Below are 23,271 nucleotides of genomic sequence, written 5' to 3'. Positions count from 1 at the left end.
CCAGGACTCTGAGGCGTGCAGGTCGGATCACAGCTGACCCTTCTCACCCTGGACACGGACTCTTTGAGCCACTCCCCTCAGGCAGGAGGTTACGGTCCATTCGGACCAGAACCTCACGCCACAAGAACAGCTTCTTCCCCTCTGCTGTTGGACTGTTAAACTGTAATTAATGCACTGCTCTGCACTGTCACTTCAGAAGGTCACTTTAGTATAGTCACTGCACAATGACGACTATTTGCACTGTTTACTCCATCTTGCACTACTTGCACATGAGTACCACCTCACCGATCCATGTGGTACCTGTTACATTATTACACTGTTCCATTCGATCATATAAGGGTCTATGTTTACCATTTCATCTGCACAGTATTTTATGTTCTGTTCATTGTATGTCTGTTACGCCATGTCTGTCATGTAAATTTAGCCTTACTTTAGTTTATTTACTTAATTTTATCTTAGTTTTTATCTTATTGCATGTTAATTGTCATATGTTCTTTGTATGCACCAATCACTAAGGCAAATTCCTAGTAATGTGAACCCCCTTCACTTACATGGCAATAAACATGATTCTGATTCTGATTCTAATTGTTCATGTCATTTATCACATTACAAGGTACAAGGGGGCAGACAAGCAAAACTTCATTGTGTGAGGTTTTGCTTGTTCAGGTTGGACTTTAAATTACACGGTCGTGGCTAAATGTCACGCTGTGGTTCGGTTTCTGGGCCTCTTTTAGGGTAAACCAGGTGAATACAACGAGATGCTGTTTGTTAAATTGAGATGTTGTTCACCCTCATGTCCAGAAGAGGGCAGTAATTCCACAGCAGCTTGTTGAAAAGCGGGCGGTGCGCCGCTCTTTGCTCCGCTCGCTGACAGGCGCTCCGCCGGAAACAACACAGTCCAGTGTTTTCCGTAGTCATCGTTGACTAGCTGGTAACGGGTCTAAACAAAGAAATCTATCACTTTTTGAATTGGTCTTATATTTTTTGGTAAAAATGCCACTAGAAAATCTGGAAGAAGAGGGTCTGCCTAAGAACCCCGACCTGAGGATAGCACAGCTGAAGTTTCTGCTCACAATGGACGGGCACCGACAGGATGCTAAAGTGAAGACGGAGCTCATGGACGCTATAAAAGCTAACAGTGAGTTAGCATTTCACTGTGTAGCATTTTTCCAAATAGCTTTATAAATTTTATACATATAACTATAACAGTGTTGTGTGGCATTGTGCATATAATACACGGGGATATTATTTACTACACAAATGCTGACGAAGTGCAAAATCTGAACGTACACAAGGAGAATTAGCATGTTAGCTAACGTTAGTAGCATATGTCAAGTTGCTAACGAACTTAAAACTTGGCTTTCTGGTATATTCGCCACAATTAGCAAGTTATCGTCTTTATGCTTACATGGTAATTTATATAAGCACGTAGAACTGTTAAAGGAAAATGTGAAAAGGGAAGGAAGGCGTGTTATTTCCAAACTTGCCTAATCTTTTTCAATAGATGTGTTTTAAATGTGTATTAGCCAGATTCTGTCATTCAAAGATAAGCAGCAGTCATTGTTTTCTCTGCTGCAGACATGGCACCGTACTATGAGGGTCTGTGCAAGGACCTGAAGTGGCAGCTGGACAGTGACCTGCTCAGTAAAATGAAAAAGGCCAATGAAGAGGAGCTGAAGCGTCTGGACGACGTGCTGGAGGATGCAGAGAAGAACCTGGGAGAGAGTGAGATACGAGACGCCATGCTGGCCAAGGCTGAATATCTCATCAGAATCGGAGACAAGGTGTGATTTGGCAGCTTTTACTTTATTTTCTTTTGTACTAAGCCTGATCAATGACAGACAGTTATTTTCTCATCAGTGCGTATCCTGCAATAGCTGTTACTATAATCATACCTATGTTGTTTCTTTTTATCTAAAAGAAACTTGTGTAAGAACTTAAAACAGGTTGTCTGACACTGCTTTGCCCTGTGTCTCCACAGGATGGCGCCCTCACCGCCTTCAGAAAGACCTATGACAAGACAGTGGCTCTGGGTCACAGACTAGACATCGTCTTCTACTTGCTGAGGATCGGCCTCTTCTACATGGATAGTGACCTCATCACACGTAACTCGGAAAAAGCCAAGAGGTAAAGGCTCTTACATCTTTGCTCTGAAACATCTTCACTCTCTGTTGTCTTTTTAATAACAATGTTTTGGTGCATTTTCCTCCACAGCCTTATTGAGGAGGGGGGAGACTGGGACAGGAGGAATCGTCTGAAGGTTTATCAGGGCCTGTATTGTGTGGCCATCAGGGACTTCAAGCAAGCTGCCGAGCTCTTCCTTGACACAGTCTCCACCTTCACCTCTTATGAGCTCATGGACTACAAGACCTTCGTCACATACACCGTCTATGTGTGCATGATTGCCCTCAAAAGGCCTGACCTCCGTGAAAAGGTAAGAGTGGGATGATAACAAAAGAGGCCATCATACATGTGTAAACTGGCACTGTTTAATTGTCTAAACTTTTTCTTTGCAGGTAATAAAGGGAGCAGAAATCTTGGAGGTGCTACACAGTCTGCCTGCTGTCCGCCAGTATCTTTTCTCTCTCTACGAGTGCCGTTACTCTGTCTTTTTCCAGTCTCTGGGTAAGATGTTTGTTTTAATTATCAGTCATTATGTATTTCCTGCTGTTTGTGGCCCATGCTAATTGTCTGCTATATTGTGACCATCTAAAAATCTGTGCCACAGCCACGGTGGAGCAGGAGATGAAGAAAGACTGGCTCTTCGCACCACACTACCGCTACTATGTGAGAGAGATGAGGATTCAGGCCTACAGCCAGCTGCTAGAATCCTACCGATCCCTGACCCTGGGCTACATGGCTGAGGCCTTTGGAGTCAGCACAGAGTTCATTGACCAGTAAGTGCAATAAAATCAGTTTCTCATACTATACTGTCTAAAATTTGGAAAGGTATTCTTTAATATCTTGGCACCAAGATGGAATTGCAGGGTTCCTAGCTGAGGTTGTCTCTGGTGCTCTCTTTATTTTACAGTAATTATTGCCTAAGATGAGCCAATAAAACATAGGATCATGACTTACAGTGGCTTGCTATTTGTTAGTAGTCATTGGTAATTCACCAATACTTTAGCACTACAATCCTGTTCAGCAAGCAACTAGCATGTCAGTAGCATTCTAGGCTGAGGTTGCATTTTGTGGTGTTGGTTGTGTGTATTCAGTCTTGCCTGTCTTACTCCCTGAATTTCTCCTGGGATCAATAAAGTATATCTTAATATGTGTTGAAGTTAAAGTGTAATAGAGGCTGCATGTTACCACTGAATTTTGTTTTGCCCAACTCAACTTTAGCTCTTCTCCTTTTCAGGGAACTGTCCCGATTCATAGCGGCTGGTCGTCTCCACTGCAAAATTGATAAAGTTAATGAGATTGTGGAAACCAATAGGTAATGATGCCGTTTTAAAACTTGCTCAAAAATGATCCAGTTACCAGGGTGACAACTGTAACTTATATTCTGATCATCTTTGCAGGCCTGACAGCAAAAACTGGCAGTACCAGGAGACGATCAAGAAGGGTGATCTGCTGCTCAACAGAGTCCAGAAGTTGTCAAGAGTTATCAACATGTAACCACAGGCCATCTTTTTCATTACAGCAAGAGATTCTTGCATTGTTCTTCTTGGTATTTCCAAACCCATTTGTCTGACAAAATGACTCTTATATTGTGTATATAATAAAATCTGTTTAACTGTTTCTTAGGAGTGTTTTGTTTTTTTAGAAAAGAGACAGAGACATGATTTCATATAAATAGCAGTATAAATTATTTTATTTACAGAAACTTGTTACAAAACAAATATACTATACAATCTTTTCTTTAAATATTAATTCTAACCTATGTTTTGTTCATGAATTACATAGCAGCCAATACATAAGTCCAGCTGAAAATGATTCTGATAACGTATACAAAAAAAAAATCTATACACGCTTTTACATAGTATGAATGGTGGATTTATTTTTTCTTTCCAGACATGAGCTGTATTCTTTCTCACATTCCAAGTCTATGGTGCTAATAAAGAAAACATCTTGGCTGTTTCCATGTACCAGAAACAAAGTCAAGATGTCAGTGGAGTTTGAGGGTAAACAAAACACTTGGAAGTTTTTACATACAAATCCCAGTAAACCAGATGGGGCTGACAAAATCTCAACATCCCAATTTAAGCTTTTCATACTGGGCAGCTGACAAGCTCAGATTTTACCACATTTTTAGGGTTCATAGGCAGATGTTAAACCAAACTCCTAAATACTCTGAACATTCAAGTAAGGTAAAACATAGAATACTGTCCTCAAACAGTCAGGGTGAAGCAAATTCAGGCACTTTCTTAATTTGATATTTCTTTTAAAAGCTGCTAAACTCATTTGTTGAAAGCTGTGATTCAAATTGTTTGGCAACGATGATGCAAGCATTTGGACTGTTTGAAGTGTTCCTCTTCTTGCAATGATTGCTTAAGTCCCTTCAGCCTTTATAAAAGAAAGTAAGTGTTTCAATCATGAAATGTGTTTAAGGTCTACAAAAGCGTACGACTAAAGAGTCCATGGAAACAGGTGGACAATGGGCACAGCTTCAAGCCTGCACGACGTTTCAAAATCACAGGCTAAGTGGGTCACAGAGCTTGTGTTGATTCATAGGCAACATAAAAGGTCTTGTAAAAGCACATGTGATTGAGACCTTGTATAGTGAATAAAGGTATCCTCTGTCATACAGACACATGCTACAGTGGCAACACATCACCGCTCCTCCTTAAAGGATCTCAGTACATGATTCATGAGATGCTTCAGCTTCTATATATAGGTGTATTGCATTATATAGACTTGGCAGTGAACCACTTCAAAATAGTCATGTTCTCTGACTTTTTTTTTCTCCATTTACTAAATAAATAATTTTTTTTTTTTTTTTTTTAAATTGTACCAAAAATTCAGCGTGTAAGAAAAATGCCTGTGCAAAAATACATATTTTACTATGTACAATTTGTTAACAAAATATGTATTCTCAAATAGGGATACATCAATACTTGTTTGATACATAGGCTACAAGGACAAAATGCTAAATTAAAATTCTTTAAAAGTCTCCTCCCATTTTTATTTTGTTTTTTTACACAATCTGACATCAGTGGAGGTTTCATAAATCAACAGGTGTTGCCAAAATTATATATATATCTGGTGAAGCCATCTCCATGAATCTTGCACCATAAAACTCACTCCAGTCCTCTGAGTAAACCAACATCCCAACAACATGGGCACGTATTGCCTGATTTAAGACTCTATTTTGACAAAGGAATAGAGTATAATGCCTGGCTACTGTGACACTCACCATCGTAGTGTTAGGGCAAGGCATTGAACATCCAGAGTTTGGGTAGTGGTTACACACAGGACGGGCAATCACACCCACAGAAGACTGGTGACGCGCAAGTTTGCTCCAGTTAAGACGTACCATACCTGATTCCCTACGTCAGAAAAAGAAAACATTACAATTCACATCTGCCCACGTGCAGCTGTGGATTTCACATATTCATGTGGGTAAGAAGTAGGTAAGTTGCAGCTATAACAATACAGCTTACACAGATTTTCTTCATAGCCTAAATGCATCATCACCACTTCGTGAGCAAGACTGCCCAGCATTTAACATAAAATAAAAGTAGTTGGCAAAGCTGATAGCAGCTTTTGGCTAGCTTTGTGGACAACTAAGCAGTGCCTCTGAAGAAAGTAGTTATTTAGTGCTGTTCACAGTTGGGGTTAGGTCTACTGTGGCTATCATTTTTTGCTCAAAGAAAAGATTCAGGAAATTAACAGGCGTTCTCAAGACCAAGCTATCTCTCCAACAAAGGATTCAATTTGATGGGCACATCAGGTGTCCTTTTCACATTTAAAAGCACAACCATCTTCACCAAGTCTACAAAGACTCTTTGTAGTTCAGTGTAAAAAGCTCATAAGAAATCATAAAAAGGTAACACTTGCATAATTTGTCTGGGTAATAAGAGAAAGGACCAGATCATCCCTACGGGCTCATCTCAGGCTACTGCATTTAAGCAGAGGTTGCTCAACATGTCACCAGAGAGTCAGACTAACAAAATGTGAAACAACAAGTAGATTGTGTGTTGTTTAAGGTGTTGTGAGTAACACTTTACTCCTCCTCCTGCTCTCCTTGCAAGGCTTCTGAGATCAGGCGCTGGGGGTGTATTTAAGTTGGTAATTCCAGTAGTCCAGCAGAATCTGACATGAGAAAAATACTTGTACACACGTGCACATTCACACACTCATTCTTTAACAAACACGGAAGAGATCGGCTTGTTGTCTCCCCAGTTGCTCAGCATCATGACGTCTAGTTGTGGCAGCCCTTAACCTGAACCAAATGAGCTTTATCCACAGGACAAGAAACCCATGGCTGTTCCTCCTACCTCCAGCCAGACAGGAAGACCTATCGGAATACTGGGACAACTCTTGCATGGGGGGGGGGTCCTCGGCTCACTCCCCTGGCACACCATGACATCTGCTCAGTGTCTCTGCCCGCCCCACCACACACATGGCTTTGGGAGAAATAGTAAGGACCACATCTACTTAAACTGGGCAGTCCAGATCATCTCCACCCTGAGGATTGTGGGAAGCTGAGAGTAATGTGGGTTTGATTTTTGAAGGCCTCGTGCAGTCCAGAGTAGCAGTTGGACCACTCCAGACTATTCCCTGCCCGCCTGTCAGTTTCACACAGTGAAGCTGGACACTGCTGTCAGGGACGAGCCTTTGGCTGGGAAGAGAGAGGAGAAAAAGTTAAAATGGTTTCTTGCCTGTTTGTACTAGTTCTGCACTTAAATGTAGAAACTCATTTGGTCAATCACAACATTTGTACAGCAGACTGTTCAAGATATTGTAAGTAAAAATGCAGCATAGCCTACACACACACTGCATGCAAACTAACATGTGGATTCTTCTCTACTTTAAATGTATTAATTATGGGGCAAGAGCACGTAATTTGTGATTCATACTAAAAAAGTACCTTTTTTAGTTCGGTACAAAAGATAAGAATCCAGGGAAAACTGCTAACCTGACAGCTGTCCTGACACTAACCCTGCACTAGGAGGGTAAGCCCCAGACAGTCAATGCCAGAAAGGCTGGCTCTTCACAGAGTGCTTTATCATTGTATTTTAAAGGAAAGTTGACTGCAAGGGATTTATGATTTCTACGATATGATTTAAACAAAAGCAGACAAAATATTTCACTGATGGGAAACATTATTTCTCAAATGCACCAGTATATTGGAGGGCATTCTATACTGTGGTAGAAATATGTGGAAGAAAGACTCAATTTTTTTTTTTTACAAAATACTCACATGCTTTAGTTAACATTTACAACCTGACTCCCCTGTATCTATTCAGTACAGTGTCACATTGTGGCTAATAGCACAATTTAAAGGAATACATTTGATGAATGCTTAATCTCTCATTGAAATGTATTCAGTGCTATCGGCATTCTGTCTGGTGCAGCATATAACCAACCTGATGTAAATGGTTGTTAGGTAGACCCGGTGTCCCTGGAATGCTCCGCCCATGCTTCCCATGGATGTTGTTAATGGCAGGTGACTTGGCCACTTTGGGTCTACCTGGTCCAGGCCCCCCTACTCCTCCTCCCCCAAGAGCTCCTCCTCCACCTCCACTATTAATGCCACTGGAGGCAGAAGAACTTTTGCGCTTCTTGCTGTCCAGGCGGGCATCTGACGAGTGGTGGCTATAGCTGGTATGGTGGTCAGATGAGGATGAGGACTGGTGATGGACAAAAGGCCCCAGGGAAAGGGTTGAGTCACTGCTATTCATGACCACACTCATACGCTTGATGGATTCAGCAGGGCTGCCTGAGGGAGGTCCTCGTGCAGGCGGCCCAGAGGAGCCGCCCGCTGAACCTCCAGAGGGCTCAGCCTTGAGACTAAGTGAATTAGTCCGCACAGTAGGGCCACAGTTCAGCCCCACACTGTGGACTCCACTGTGGGAAGAGGATAGTGAAGATGATGAGGATGATGGACCTAATGAGCTGTGGTGGTAGGTGCTCCCTGAGCTGCCAACATTTGCACAGTTCTTCTTGAAAGAGGAGGAGGAGGAAGAGAAGTTGGCGTTTGATGAGGAGGATTCAGAAGAGCCATGGGATGAAGAGAGGATAGAACTATTCTTTCTCTTCTTCCCCGAGCTGAAGCTAGTGCTGCTACTGTTAATGTTAGCTCCAATGCTCCCCACATTTATGGAGTTGGGGACAACAGGCATGGAGGAGCCAGAGGACATATCCTTGGACCGAAAGGATGAAGATGACTTGGTAGTGCTGCTGCTAGAGGAACGGGACTTAAGCGCCCGGCTTGAGGCAAGGGAAGGAGCTGAAGAAGAAGAGGACGAGGACAAGTGGGCTGAAGGCATCTGTGGCGACGAAGACACTTGTCGGGCCTGCGTGGTGCCGTAGGCCGGGTGCTCAGTCCCGCCCTGTGGGGAGTTGCGGGCATTTAAAGTGGTCCCATAGGAGAGCACTGACTTGCCCTCATAGGACTGGCTATAAGGAGTCTGGGGCAAGGTGGCAGGGGGGCCCAGGAAGCCTGAAGAGGGAGTGCTACCGTGGGAATTTGTGCTTGTCCTATGGGTAGGTGCAACAGAGGAGGAGTTCTCCAAGGCCAAGGGGATTTTCCTGAAACAATAATATATATCATCCATTTGCTTTGAATGTTTAGGATTAAAAAACTCTCAGTATATTATCGATGAATTAGTGTTATGTTACTAGCTCAGGTGTTTTCCATTCCATTCCATTTGCTAAAGTATTAATGTGAACAACGTAAGACAGACTTACTTCCACATCTGAGAGTTGACATGTTTGTCCATCATCGTGGTAAGGGCACACCGCACTCTGTCCCATCGGCGGTCAAAGGAATAACAGCCTCTCCCAAACAGTCTACTTCCAAACGTACAGTACTGGGTACAAGACAAGAGCTCAGATAAGAAAGAAAATCTGGGTGCTTCATAGTTTTTAACCATTTAGAAACAAAGGTTGTCTGAGGTTAATCACAGCTCCAGTGCACTTACAGCTGTCGGTCGTGGGTGATAACCCGAATAGTGACAGTCCAGTTTGTCAGTGTTGTCCTCACGTTCCTCATTCTCTCCCTCATCACTGGAGGGCCTGGAATAACCATCAGGGATAGTTTGGGTATGATGTAGTGACTCTTGGACGACTGCAGGGTCTCCGGAAGTACCACTTCCGTGACTACTGTTTAGTCTGTTGGATGGATAGTGTAGCAGCCACCTTATTAGCATAAATCAGATAACTGCAGCAAATGTCTCAAATGCTAAGACTGTAATGTCATTATGCAGGAGAACAACATGCTTTTAATATTAGGACGGATGTAAACACTACTTGCCGTGGAAGACCAGGGCTGGAAAATTTGGGCTTTCCAGGTAGCAAAGGCTTAGTGGCATCTGGGGTAGGGCCATTGCCATAAGTGACCTGGTGGGCATCATGGCCAGGAGCAAGGTGGGAGGAGGGGTGTGGGTCCCTGAGAGGGGGGTTTTGCTGGGAATGGGGTTGGTGGATATCTCGCTCCCTCTCCCGCTCCCTTGCTCTGTTCTTGTGCTCCGCCAGCAATGTATCAAAGCGCTTCCTTCGCCCTGGCACTGCCCTCCGCTGGCTTAAGGAATGTGTCTGTTGGGACATTGAAAGGTCAAGAATTATTGTTTTGAGAAGATTCCTCTTGGATTCCATCCTAATGATGACCCTGTTTTTCCTTTCAAATTTGTGCAAAAATAATTTTTAATTTTAATATATTTGACCTCATTTGTACCAATTCACACCACTTGTTTAAGGGCTATGAAAACCAGGCGTTGTTTATGATATCTTAAGTGCAGGCTACACAGCACTGCTCAGGGCTCCTGATTTGTAGCGTAAGTGGGCCTGTGTATCATTCTTTTTTCTTTGTTTTTGATATTCAATTGAAAATTCAACATCAAACGATTTTCACCATACTGCAGCAGAATGTGTCCAGCGATATTCACAAATGTGTATTAAAAGATCCATAAATGTAAATAACATTTATCAATATACAAGCCCCCACTTCATCAATTGTGGGCACTCGCATACACAAAGCATGTCCGTGCTATCTGTGTCGTTGTTGCCACCGTCATTGTCATCAATGGACTGCTGACGTGTGGTAAATGAAAAGCTTTTAGAAGGTCTAAATTAGCAGTAATTTTAGTTTGCAGAAGGTAGTTTGTGTTAGCCAGCTGCTGAATACATTATTGCTATAGGCTGTGGATTATCAGACATTATCAGATTATCAGACATTATCAGATTATCAGAGAAGAGTCTGTGAGGCCTCTGGGTGGATCAGGTAATTTCCCCAAGCCCTGCAGGTCAGGTGCTTCAGGCCTCAAAAATGAACAATTCTTTTATAGAGTGCCACCAGAGCACACAGGCAGATTATCAGAAGACTTTTTTCCAGATGAAAAAGTCAAATAACTGAACTCACACTACTAATTTATAACATGTTAAGTGTAACCATTTGAAAACTTACAAAAAAATATGAGGTGTAACAAGGCTGTATTTAAAAAAAATCATGACTAAACAATGAAATGTCATTTTTTTTCACTGATTTTTGATTCTCAATTGAATAGCAAATAATACACTGACCAAATGCTACCTTCACACATATTTGAGGATACCCTCGACTGAAGACAGATTGATATTTAACGTTGTCATATATTATGAATGGCTGACAGTTAAGAAAACTGCAGAGCATTACTAATTTTTTAACTAATACACAGTGCTAAGCAGAAGCTGGTTACCTTGCATGTTAAGGATCTCGTGCAGGGTTTCCGAGCCGTCATATCCACAACTCCACAGTGGATATCTGGATTGAACTCACGTTCTGAAGGCACAAGAGGAGAGTGAGGGAAGAGAACATCTGTTACATATACTGGGGCAAAGTTATCTTCTCTGGTCATTGCATTATGAAAAAAAACTGGTGTCAATGGCTCTAACATGCAACATTCAGTGGAGTAGTCTTTGAAATATGATCAAACTTATCTTTGATAACTGATAGATTATTATTATTATTATTATTATTATTATTATTATTATTATTATTATTATTATTATTATTATTATACAAAACAATACCACAAAATCATAGCTTTAACCACAGTTTGCAAACATTTCCCCAACAGCTGACCTGTCACTTTCTTGTTATGGTGGCGTCTGCTACTGGCGCTGCTGCTGCTGTCCTGCTTCTTGTCTGAGAGAACAGAGAGGTGGCCCTTGCCGTTGGGAATCTGACCTGGGGCCAGTAATGGAGGCTTTGGTATGGAGGGACAGTTAAGGCCTGCTTTAAGGACTGATGAGGAAGAGGAGGAGGAGGTCGTGATGGCGGTAGTGTTGGAGCTCACAGTGGTGCTAGAGGAGGATGTGGAGGAGGATGAGGTGGTGGCGGGGGCAGATGGAGCCTGCACCAGCTTAGCTGATGAATCCACCCTCAGATGCATCTTCTCCACCTTGACAGCTGGGGTGAGGCTGGAAGAGAAGGTTACAGATATGAAGAGGGCTGCCAGGAGGAAGCTGAGTGTTAGAAACACTGAGCCAGTGAGAAGCGTATGGTAAGAGACAGATGTGGACGTATGGATGGGCCTGGAGGGACAAAACATAAATCTAATATATTCCTTCATTTATTTTAAAGACTTCAGTATAACAAGACTTAGCAGTTCTCTGTGTATAATACGCATAATGTCTGAAAACTACTTTTTTACGACAAGGAATCAAGTGAATAAATAATCCCAATATCCTGGTTATTTGTAAATGCAACAGCAGGTCCACATATAAAAGCCTTTTGAACTTGATGACTGAAATGCATTCACCAACTGTTATTAACATGCTATAAAGGCAGAATTAACAACAGATTTTATAGGTGTCATATATATGTCATATATATTATACATAGTTTACGTATATAATAAAAACCATTAAACATCATCAACACACTACACTCCACATGCTGCAGAGTGAAACTTACATCTTGTCTGGCTGAAGCATCCTGAATGGGGCAAAGGGAGGTCTTCGCTGAATGCCAGGCAGCTTTTCTTTGGCTGGTTTGAGTAGTTTCGGATTGGAGGAGGATGATGATAAAGAGGAGGATATGTTAGAGCCAGCAGTGGAAGGTCGGCCAAGGATGCCTCCACTTGCCACTCCAGCAACAGACCCCGGGCCCAACCCTGGCCCAAGCCCACTGCCGCCACTCCGGTTCCTGCCTGACACTGGGAAGGGTGAGGTGGAGGCTGGCTTGCTGGCTGAACTGTGTCTTCTCTCTGGAGTGACAGCATAAACCAAGATGGTATTAAAACATAATATGCTGTTAGGGTATATGTGGCTTTGAGTGGAAGAAAAAGAAGCCACACGAGAACATACAAATTTTACTCTGACAGGTTACTTCTACAACAATCAGCACTATTTGTGATTCATACCAACACAGCCTGAAATAGAAGCAGCCAACAGGTCAAGAGCTTTATTTCCTGCCTGAGCTTCTTAACAGCTGCTGTGCAAACTGATAAAAGGCAGTATGACAGCAGAAAAGGTTAGCACGATATGTAGTTGTGGATGAAGAGACAGAAATAGAACAAGGAAAATAAAAGATAAACTAAATAGCTTTAGTTTAGTACACCATGGTTTCCAAAATGGACAAACACAGGTTCCTGTGTGAACATAATCATCGCAATTACAGAAGACAATCAGCTTTGGGTTTTGAAAAGAAGCTCTCATCACTTGCTATTTTTAGTAGAGTACAACAAAAGCCACTGTCCCCCAGCATTGACTAAGTAGTCTGAGTTTCAATATGTGCAATAGCAAAAACAAAAATATCTATACAGACACAACATGGATGCATTTTTTTAAATTCAGAAATTACTGCAGGGGTAGTGTGTTAGTGACGTAGAATGTGACACTATAAGGCAAACCTTACTCCTGGCAATGGAGTTTAAAAATTATAAGCACCAATCAAGCACACATAGTGGGCCCAGAGTAACACAGACAGGCACACTCCTGCTGTTCAGATATTATTTGGGGTGAGAGAGACACAGTTAATGAAGGCGTCTGCCAATGAGTTCAGGAGGACAATTCGGTAAATGCAGAAAACAGTAAAAAGGGATGAGAAACGGTACGCATTCAACAGTAACAGATTTTGCAAGTAAGCATCTGTCAGGTGCTAGTTACTATATTGAGATGTGGGTCTGGAATGATAGCCTAGTTAAAGGTTATCTCAATGATGGAGCTGGCAAGTGTGCTACAGGCCAAACCCCAGACTCAGCAGGTGACCTGCAAAAAAACCTGTGGTGGCAGAAACACTGGAGGGTACATCAACACATACGCATACTCAAAGATGCCACCCCTAATCTCCCTCTGTTGCATTCCAAGAAACATCTGCACAATTTTCAGCTGTTTAGCCTTCCAATAATTTCACCTTTCAGGGGGAGGAAAATGTTTTAAAACTGCCCTCTGCTTACCCAAGTGCCTCTCAGCTCTATTTGCTTTGAATGAAGGTGAGCACTTGCCTTCATTCCCCTCACACTCCAGACATCTTTTCTTCTAATTTGTAGTGACAAACAACCCAAAGGTCTTTCTTTCACTTCAATCCCCCCACCCATTTCCCTGCTGTCTTGGCCTGGTCACAGTTAGCAGCACACCCTGCCTGCAAATACACAACAGGAAACGACAGAGTGACACTCAGTGCTCTGTCCACAAAGCACTGAGAAAAGAAAGCCAACACCAGCGGCAATTGTAGAAGAATATAACAGGAGCCATGAATTGTGTTGGGGGCACACAAACAACAGACAGAAGAAATAGGAGGAGCTTTAATATCCTCTTTCACACTGTCAACAATTTGGCTCAGGAGTGTGGGGAATCCCTGGTTGTGGGAGCGATAGAAAAAACAACAGCAAAAAGTGATAGCCTCACTACATCCACAGACACCATGTTTAAGCCTCCATTTCAGAGTTGTAAAGCAACCATAACTTTGTTAGGAAGAAATAAATACATCATCCTTTTTTTACCATGCATCTGTGCTCATGATACATATTTCAAAACATGTTTATGTATGGCATGAGGAGACAAGTCTTTGTTCGACAAGTTCATAAATTAATGCATAAATCAACAACTGAGCTTGCAGCTTCACGTTCTGTGTTGAATGTCACCCCTGCTGGGATCAGCCTCAGCTGAGAAGCACAAACACTTAACAGGAGGCAGATGGCCTCAAAGAAGCACTCTAAAATCATATTGAGACCATCATAATGAAGCTGAAATCAGTGCTTTTGCCCACCACATGGGGGCATCCAATAATGATATCAGAAGGAAAGACATGGGGTGAATCACAGCAAGAGCATTCCTAATCTAAATGTCAATGTATATTAGCATGGACACAGAGTTTTACTTTAAAACCTAATCCTATTTTATGCAAACAATTTATTAAAATCATCACTGGTTTGGCTGTTTTGATATGTTGGAACTGCTTGTTGGCACCTTAGGAACAGAAATATCACATTGGTCTATCCCAGAATAATTAGGAATTATTGGCTTTAATTAGCACATTAAAGCCAATTTGCTTGCTTATAGAATCATCAGTGTGCAGTTGAGAAACAAACATCTTGAAACCACTAAAAAAATCTCATTCATTTGAGGTGCCAAACTGTGCAGTTTGAATGACATGTATTTGACAGGTATGAAAACTTATCGATATGCTGTAATACAGAAGTATCAATCTGGTCAGGACAGGTTTGTATCAGTCTGTGCTGTGAACAATGTGGGAGCTTTTCTTTGAGTGTTGTTGACAGTTTGTCTAGGATACATGTGCTACACCTCCCTCTTGTGGCTGACCTTGACAACTGTAATTGACAGGGCAATAAAAAGTACCAAGTGACAGTAACAAAGAGTATATTCCCACATTAAACAAACAGGTCTATGTAAGGAAACACAGTAGTTGTCTTTAACTCAAACTGCTGGGTCCTTAGTACCTTCAGGTTTAGTGAGATGCACAGCAATGTAATCACTAAATTCATTTATTTTCTGCACCTGCTTTGTCCCGTACTACAGGGTCACAGGGGGCTATAGCCTATCCCAGCTGTCAATGGGTCAATGTGCATGAAAGATGACTGCATAGGGTTAGGGTTAGGGTTAGGGTTAGGGTTATATATATATATATATATATATATATACATATACACACACACAACAATATAACACATAATTGTGTGTGTGTGTGAGAGAGAGAGACACTTGCCGTAGTGTGCCTGGAAGGCTTGTGGCTTCACTACCTGACCACAGTGGCTGCACATCACCAGGTAGAAGTCGTCCTGTGCGGGACACTGGCCAAATATGGGCATGTCTGTAGAAAAAGAGAAGAATAATTCAGGCAGGGCAAAACTCAAATTAAAACATAAAAAAAGCATTCACATCTTGGCCAGTTGCAGATCATCCATCATTTTCAATCTACACTGATACATTCAGCACTAGTTGATATTATACCGTGACAGCCCCAAGGTAAGGTAAGAATCACTGTCTTGCACACATACATAAAAACACATAATCCATATTTACTGGGGTTGATACTAAGAATAAAAACAAATGAAAAGCCCATTCAAGGAGCCTAGTGAAAAAATATTTGCACATGCAACTTTCTATAAAAGGGGAGTGATCAACAGTTCACCCATGAGTCCAAACAAACCATGGAGAATATATTCTACTGATAAGAACCAGGAAAAGGGCAGAGCCAGCAATCCAAAGGTTGCCTTGTGTCAAAGAATTTCCATATCTTCCAGATATAAACAAAAGCATGGATACAAGATTTTTGATTTAAATTAGAAGTCATCACTGACTGAAAAAAGTTTAATATAGAATTGTTTCCCCAGGGTGTATACCTTTTGTGGTGGCACAGTCAAAGCCCAGAGCCCAGCCATCCTACTAACTCTTTTCTTCTAGACATTTCTTCTAACCTGAAAAGGTTGAATATTCCTAAGCTCCTATACAGTCATTGAATGTCAAGCTTCAGGAACGCCATGTCTGCTCCTCAAGCAGCTCAACCCAATAACCCAGCCACATGGTTTATAAGCTACTCCGAGGCAAATCAGAGGGAAGTGCCGCTCCTCACCAGAATGTGATCAAAATTTACCCTGGCGCAGAGAACCAGAAACCACCTAATTAAGAAGGCTAATTAAGAGAAAGCCTGGGGTGTTATGATGAGATGAGCAGAGTAGAGGATACAAGAGGAGAGTGGAGTGGAGCCCCTCTCAAATACGTACTCCACCAGGGCCGTCAAGGGTTCTCCAAACATCATCGCCTGAGTCTAGAAGGGATGAGAGCCATTAAGCAAAGGCCATATAAAAGGATCTACCTGGTGGGTTCCCTCTCAGGGAGGTCAGTAGCAGCCTTGTGTGGATGAATTGACAAGCCTGATGCTACTTAAATGTATGTCAATTGTCTGAAGCCAAGTGTCTCCTTCCACAGCGATAGAGCAAAGACACCTTCACAATGTTTGCCACAGAAAAAGAGCAAATACCTTCACTTCACAAACAAAACGGTGTAAATCATGCAGACCTTCTGTAGGAAAGCACACTGATATGCACAAGCACTGGTCTAAGTATTGTGCAGAAATGTGATGTGGAGGGTAGTATTCACCGGTTACCGGTTGCAAAAGTGATTAAAGCAATGGCAGAACGCCACGCCTAAACACTCTGGACAGCTTTGGTTCTCCACATGTTTGTTCATTTCATTCTGTCTGTGTTTGTACCAGCAGGAAATTGAAGTTATAAAATAAAAGTGCAAACATATTTTCTAAATCAATAGCTTTCCATGTATTCTTCATTAAAACTGCACCTTCTCTCAGATCTTTTATTGAAACAGGCCAAGTACTGCAGTGGCCAACAGGCCAACCACATTTCCTTGCTGGATCAATAGCAAGGTCAAACAAGACTCATTCCCAAACTGCTGCTGCTGTTCACTTGGAGAGTTTTCCAAACAGGTTGCTCAACTACGCAAGCAGCTCTGCTATATAGCCATGCTACTCTACATTCAGCACACTGGCCTCAACTAGACTATACCACTAAAATGGCCTGACTTCAATAGTGGTCTGACGCCCCATTCTTAATCTGTATTTTCTTCATTTGCACGGAGGTGAAAAGAATAGCAAAAAAGGAAGTCACAGTGGAGAATAAAAAAGAGAAAGAACAACAGAACAAAGCCTAGAAACAAGTGCAACAGGAAAAAACAATGTAACATAGGAGAAAAGCAGGACAAGGCCTCAGTGAGACAAAGAGAGTGAGAAGAAAACCTGTGCTCAAGGAAGAGAAATAGGGCCTGTAAGCCTGAAGAGAATGAGAGTCAAGTTAATTTCAGCATCCTCATCCATGGCAGTGATGAATGATCTAGGTGGAATCATAACAGCTTTGGCTGCCTCAGAGCAGTGCACATGCTGGCTGCAACTGACCTGTGGCTGACAGTGGCACTACATTTCCCAGCTTCCCTGACGGTGACAGTACCACTGTAAAAAATATTTTTTTTTAAATCTGGCAGAATTTGATGAATTTATCACTCATCCATTACTATACGTTTTAACGTGTGTGTATTAATCATCTGTGTGTGGTAGAATGGCATTACACCACAGGAGGAATCGTGGTGAGTCATGGCAAGTGGTGTAGTCATCCACTTGTAATACCCCTACTAGACGCACACAGACACACACTGAGTTTATATGAACACAAATTTATGCAGCATGTGTTGATCAGCCCAACGACACAAACAACAGTCAGTCACACATGCTGCTACATGACACATTAAAGACAAGCTGGCCGCCTCTCAAATGACCATGAAGCCTTGAATTGAGACCTTATTTGTTTTTAAGTAGTATTTTTCAAACACAAAGAAGACAAGCCAGGTCACCACCTAAAAATGTATGCATCCTTGTCTATATTTGTGATGCGTGCCAATCATTTAAAGTCACAAATATGACTTGTAATACTAAATCCAAGTTTCTGTTGTCACTCAGGACATTGGCTACGCTTAATTGTGCAACAGTCTTAAAGTATGCACACAGCCCACATTGCTGACCAAAAGAAATGCAACATAAGATAACTGCTATAAAGCAGTCTGTTAATTAACCCTTTCCTAAACACGGACGTAAAAAAAAATAGCTGGACACACAATGATGACATCATAAGTGTGCGTCAAAGACATGTGACCCAGGGGCCGTGTGTCATATTCCCATCTTACCTCTGATATGATGATGATATGCCACACAAATAAATTGTTGACACACTGCACTGACAAGCCGGACAAGAACCTGAAATGGTCATTCCAACACGTGTCTTCAACAGACAATCTGTAGTAGAAGTCACCCAAGTCAGACAGCTGTCAAATTCTGTTACAGTGCTCTTCTGTCATACCACACTTTTTGCTTTGAAGCTGGCAACATAATTAATAACTGCATTGAGTAACTGAAAGTATCACAGCAGCCAAACCCTGTGGGGTTCCTGTTATTTTTTTACAGCCAAAGAAAATGAATTTCAGAACTAAGAGTAAGACTATTTTCAATGTACACTTCTGAAACAGAGCTCAAAGGAAAGGGTGCATCTTAAGTCCGGTGTACTAGTCGCAGCAATGACTGTCCCTTAACTGCAAGGTCACATGTGATATGCCCTGCTCCTTCGTCCTTGAGCGTGAGATAAAACTCCTTTATGCAAAAGGCAGCTATGAAAGTGTTGCTGTACTGTATGTGCAAGAACAAACATGCCATTTTGGTAAGTACACACTTTGAAGTAGGTTTGCCAGTTAAACTACTTAACCACAACATTTGCAGAGCATGAAGCCTTTCATTACAAACAATCTAAGCATCAAACTACAATTGCTGTGTTATAGTTTGCAACCAAGTTGACTGATCATTCACTTAAGTGTGAATCAAATTAATAGGCAAGTGCTCAACCTTGTTATCAGTCCATTCTGATGTTGGTGATGGGTTCTGTGAATCTGGAAAGTGGAGCATAACTGAATGCTTTTAAGTAAACAAGATGGCATTTTATTGTTATAATAAATTTGCCTTTGTGATGAAGCTCATTTTAAATCCAGGCCTGCCAGCAGGACAAATCAGCTAAAGCTAATCGAGGTGTTTCCAAAAATACTACACTACAAACTGCTCTGAAACATCACTCTGTGGATCAGAAGCCAGGTGTCGGGTGCTTCCGACTTTGTGGGTTTCACCACTTATGTCAGTTGATGCCCCCATTCTCTTTTCAGTCATAACAGCCCTATAAACATTATTGGTGGTAGTAGTAGTATTAGCTAAACCTACAATATGTTTAAGCTATTTAAACAAAACTGAGATCACAATTACAAGAAGCAACACAATAACGATCACATTTTTATCAATAGAGTCGAGTTGATTGTTTTTATTGCTAGATGAATGCACTTATGCTTATGTTTATCAAGTATGAACAGATCAAATACAGTGACTGATAGATGAGTCTTTTAAAAGACATCTTTTTAGATTTACAATTTTGTTCAATTTACTAACCTCATTGTACTGGATGTGTTAAAGTGGTATGAAACAGGAGTAGCATCATGTTTTAACCATAACTTGTAGCTTACAAGGCTTCTACAGCCTGAGATTTATGATATATAAAGTTTTTATTTGGTAGGTTCAAAATCTTTCCACAAAACTACTTTTAAAGTTTTTGCTTCCTTGCAGTGCCTAAAGAAAGAAACCGTCACCGTTGTCTGTGTGAAACGTCCAAGTTTTTATATGCAAAAAACGCAAAAATGTGCCTGCTGCACAGTAAAGTTCACCATCCTAAGAGAGGATGAAATTGTTATTATTGTTTATGATCATACTCAACTACAGCGTGTCTGAGTTGTGAACCGTTCAGTTATTTTAGGTACGGATGTAAATGTCAACTACCACGCGAATGAGGACGTTTCACTCATAATACCCGGTTGTCCGCTCAATCCTGGATGCGCTAGGTATACTACTGTACATTTTGGCCGAACGACGCGTGTAAAGTGTTTGAATACATGTGTGTGAATGCGTTCAAACCCCCAGAACCAAAATACACCTTTGGCCCTAGAGGAAAAAAAACACACTCACCTTCTCTGCACAAACGCATGGCTTCTCGATTTTTCCCGAAGTCTTTGAAACTTTCCTCTGATTCAGCACCTGAAAATAAGGCGATCCGACACAGACAAATAAATAGTTGCACTTGCTTGCCTCCCCGTGCTGTTGCTACCACAAGCGTTTCTTCATATTCAACCAAAAACTGCATGCAATCGGCCAAAAAAAGGACAGGTCTGGCAACAGTCGCGCTCTACCTCGCTTCCTCGCACACATTCGGGACGCTGGGGAACTCACCGTCGTTACCGTGGAGTTTGGCGGCGTCGACCCAGTTGCTCCAAGGCTGTCCCAGCATTATTTCTGGACTAGGCAATGATCTCCGCTCCGCAACAGTCGCCATTGCTGTGGAGCCTTCTCCCCGCTGGATCTGCTGCTGCTTCAGCTGCTGCCTGGCCGCTCGGCGCTGCTCCCCCTTGACGTCATCCTCGGCCCTTTCCGACATTCTTTCCGCTACAATGTAACAACATAAGAGTCAGCGCTGGTCGCGTTCGGGATAGGACTTTTTTTGACTGATTGACACGGGCAAACGCGCGTTGTTTCACCACACCCTCTCCTCTTCACAAAAAAAAAAAAAAAAAAAACACCACCTCTGCGTGGCCAGGTGACACGCAACAACATAAAGCTTACACAACGCTTACATATATTCCATATGCTGGCAGTTCATTTAAAGGTCTGAATATGGCATAGTATGTTATGGTGAAAGGGCTGAGCCATAAAATCCAAGAGAAATGTCAATACATGGAGCAGAATATGAAATAAAGTGCAAGTTTTTTTGCCTGTTAATAAACAAACTGCCATCAATAAATACACATTAAAATACAGTGTACAGTCAGTAAAGTAAGTATTACACAGGAGGAAGTATACGCCATGATTTTGTAATTTCTTAATATCAGATTGCAAGAACACATATATGAACTTAAAAATATATAATTTGTTTAACCATCCATGCTTAATGTAAATGATCAATATCCTACAAAAATACAAAAACTCTAATATGCGGACAATAAAATAATATTAAATACTGTTTAGAGGCCTATTGTGCAGGCATTACCAACATAGTCTTAGTACATAATATCTCAAAATGTATTGATCAATTCATTTACTTATATTCTGGTGTCCCAGTGACACCAAAATATGAGAGAAAAGCACTTACAGGAATTGATTTGATACTAATGGATGATTATAAAATGAACTGAACTGAAATCAAGATAAACTTAAAGCTAATGCAATAGTTAATTAAATGGACATTGATGCATTAATGGGGGAAGATGTACTGATTCTCCAAAGCTTTTTTTAGTTATAAACAGCCAGGCTTATTTCACTTTCACTTTCAAAATTATTTTTTTATCCACCCAGCAACACACCTTCAACTGACAACTGAGCACAACAGCAAGGAATGAAAAGCGTCCCCACTGTCATGCTTTGAGACAGAATTGTGTAATTCTTGTAGAGTCCGCCTCAACTTACAAATCACTAAACAATTCAAGTCTTCATTGCTGCTGTCCTTTCTACTTTATTTGAATGGCACAGTCCTTTCTCTGCCCTCTTTAAAGTCTTAGACACCACCATCTGTCAGTTTGACAGAATAACAGGACAAGTCTAAGCACCCATACAGTCTTTTTTTTCTGATATCAAATAGGAGAATGTCTAAAGAACACTGGTATTTCTGTACCATGAAGAATCTTGAGGGAAATGACCTGGCCCTCTTACCTACTTTCAAGTGTACAGTTCAGAGACTTGGCTTTGTCTTAGGCCAACACAAATTTAGACATTCAATCTGAAATGTCTTCCTGAAGATGTTGCCAGTGTCTTACAAAGGGGAAAAAGGCTTATTTCCTCTGGTTTGTTTGATGTGCATGTAGTTTTTATAACAAAAGGTAGACTATTTACTCCAGCCTCCCCTACTGATAGGCAGCCTAACCACACAGATTGTTAGAATGAGGATGTTCAGAATGTGGCTTGCACAATGAAGACAGACTACTGTAAGCACTGTTAAAATGGGTAAAACCACAAGCTGTACAAAAACACAGTTTCTCTTTGACATCTAAAGGAAGCGGTTAAAGGGTTGTTTTGGATTTACTGGCATCCAGGATTAAACCCAAAAAGAATATCTTACGCTTGATGTTTCTTAATTGGCCAGTGATGTTCAATGCTTTAATATTTTGAGGGATACCAATAGCAACTAGGTGAACATACACAACAAGGACATTGTCTTGAAGGAGACGAAAGTTTGTGATGCAATCATGGCTCAACCAAGCATCTAGAGTATAAATACAAACCCCATCCTTGAATGTGACACAGGCTTAGATCATACCTAGTATCTATGTGTCATTGGTGATCTGATTACAAGTGAACATCTTTAGGTCCAAGTATGAAGCCAGAATACATTGAGGATGCATTGAGATCCACTAATTTAGTAAATAACATCAAATGGTTTGGGCCCTTAAGATACATGGGGATATGCATTCTAATAGCAGGTGTAAACTAACATGCTCAGAGCTGAAACGTTGCTTGTTACAGTTGAACTTACCTTGGCAAAATAAGAAACAAGAAACTTATTTTTAATTCAATCAGCCGATCCTCATCAGTTTGGGTGATTGCTGGCTGGCACACACACTGAAGAGGAAATCTGTAGACACAAACAAGCCCACAGATGTAGACAAGCAATGAGTGAAGACAAGTCAGTATCAGGCTCTTGGTTGTGCTGTTTTTAAGTGTAAATATTAGTCAGCCTTGTTTGAAGGTAACACTTTACAAAGTTAGACAGGCTTGGTTTTTCATCTTAACAAGTGTAATCTGCATGGTGCATTCCAATGACTTATACATGAATCACATCATTAGCGTCCTAGAGCCAGCACCCATGCAGGTTTAAATTAAGTTGAAATTCAACAGCATTATTCCAGGTTAAAATCCTTAAGTTAAGGTAAGACCATACACATGTTACTTCACTGATGTTAACAGCTGTGTCTGTGAAGATGCTGTGCTTCTGATCATTTAAAAAAGAAGCAGAATGACACACTTACAAATCCAAATAAACACTGCAAATTTACAAGATCTTTACTTGTGTTTTTGCAGTTACTAAT

At 41.3% G+C, this 23,271-nt stretch overlaps 2 protein-coding genes across 2 annotated transcripts; one reads left to right on the top strand and one right to left on the bottom strand.

The window, feature by feature from the left end:
* The first annotated feature begins 846 nt into the window (after positions 1 to 846).
* Positions 847 to 3,741, top strand: psmd6 (proteasome 26S subunit, non-ATPase 6). The gene is made up of 8 exons (XM_028405518.1): positions 847 to 1,138; positions 1,579 to 1,784; positions 1,982 to 2,127; positions 2,215 to 2,434; positions 2,517 to 2,625; positions 2,729 to 2,897; positions 3,359 to 3,436; positions 3,522 to 3,741. Exons 1-8 carry the CDS (start codon positions 994 to 996, stop codon positions 3,616 to 3,618), a joined length of 1,170 nt encoding a protein of 389 aa, XP_028261319.1. The 5' UTR covers positions 847 to 993; the 3' UTR covers positions 3,619 to 3,741.
* Positions 3,742 to 4,940: 1,199 nt separating this feature from the next.
* atxn7 (ataxin 7) lies at positions 4,941 to 22,829 on the bottom strand. The gene is made up of 12 exons (XM_028405477.1): positions 22,719 to 22,829; positions 20,426 to 20,638; positions 20,165 to 20,233; positions 15,314 to 15,418; positions 12,062 to 12,353; positions 11,228 to 11,565; positions 10,842 to 10,924; positions 9,422 to 9,702; positions 9,090 to 9,279; positions 8,857 to 8,978; positions 7,533 to 8,697; positions 4,941 to 6,784 (listed from the first exon to the last, which is right to left on the bottom strand). Exons 2-12 carry the CDS (start codon positions 20,628 to 20,630, stop codon positions 6,767 to 6,769), a joined length of 2,868 nt encoding a protein of 955 aa, XP_028261278.1. The 5' UTR covers positions 20,631 to 20,638; positions 22,719 to 22,829; the 3' UTR covers positions 4,941 to 6,766.
* Between the last annotated feature and the right edge of the window lie 442 nt (positions 22,830 to 23,271).

The sequence above is a fragment of the Parambassis ranga genome, chromosome 5 (assembly GCF_900634625.1).
Source record: "Parambassis ranga chromosome 5, fParRan2.1, whole genome shotgun sequence".
Taxonomy (NCBI): Eukaryota; Metazoa; Chordata; class Actinopteri; family Ambassidae; genus Parambassis; species Parambassis ranga.
Note: the sequence above shows the minus strand (reverse complement) of the source record. Positions and strands in the feature narration are given on the sequence as shown.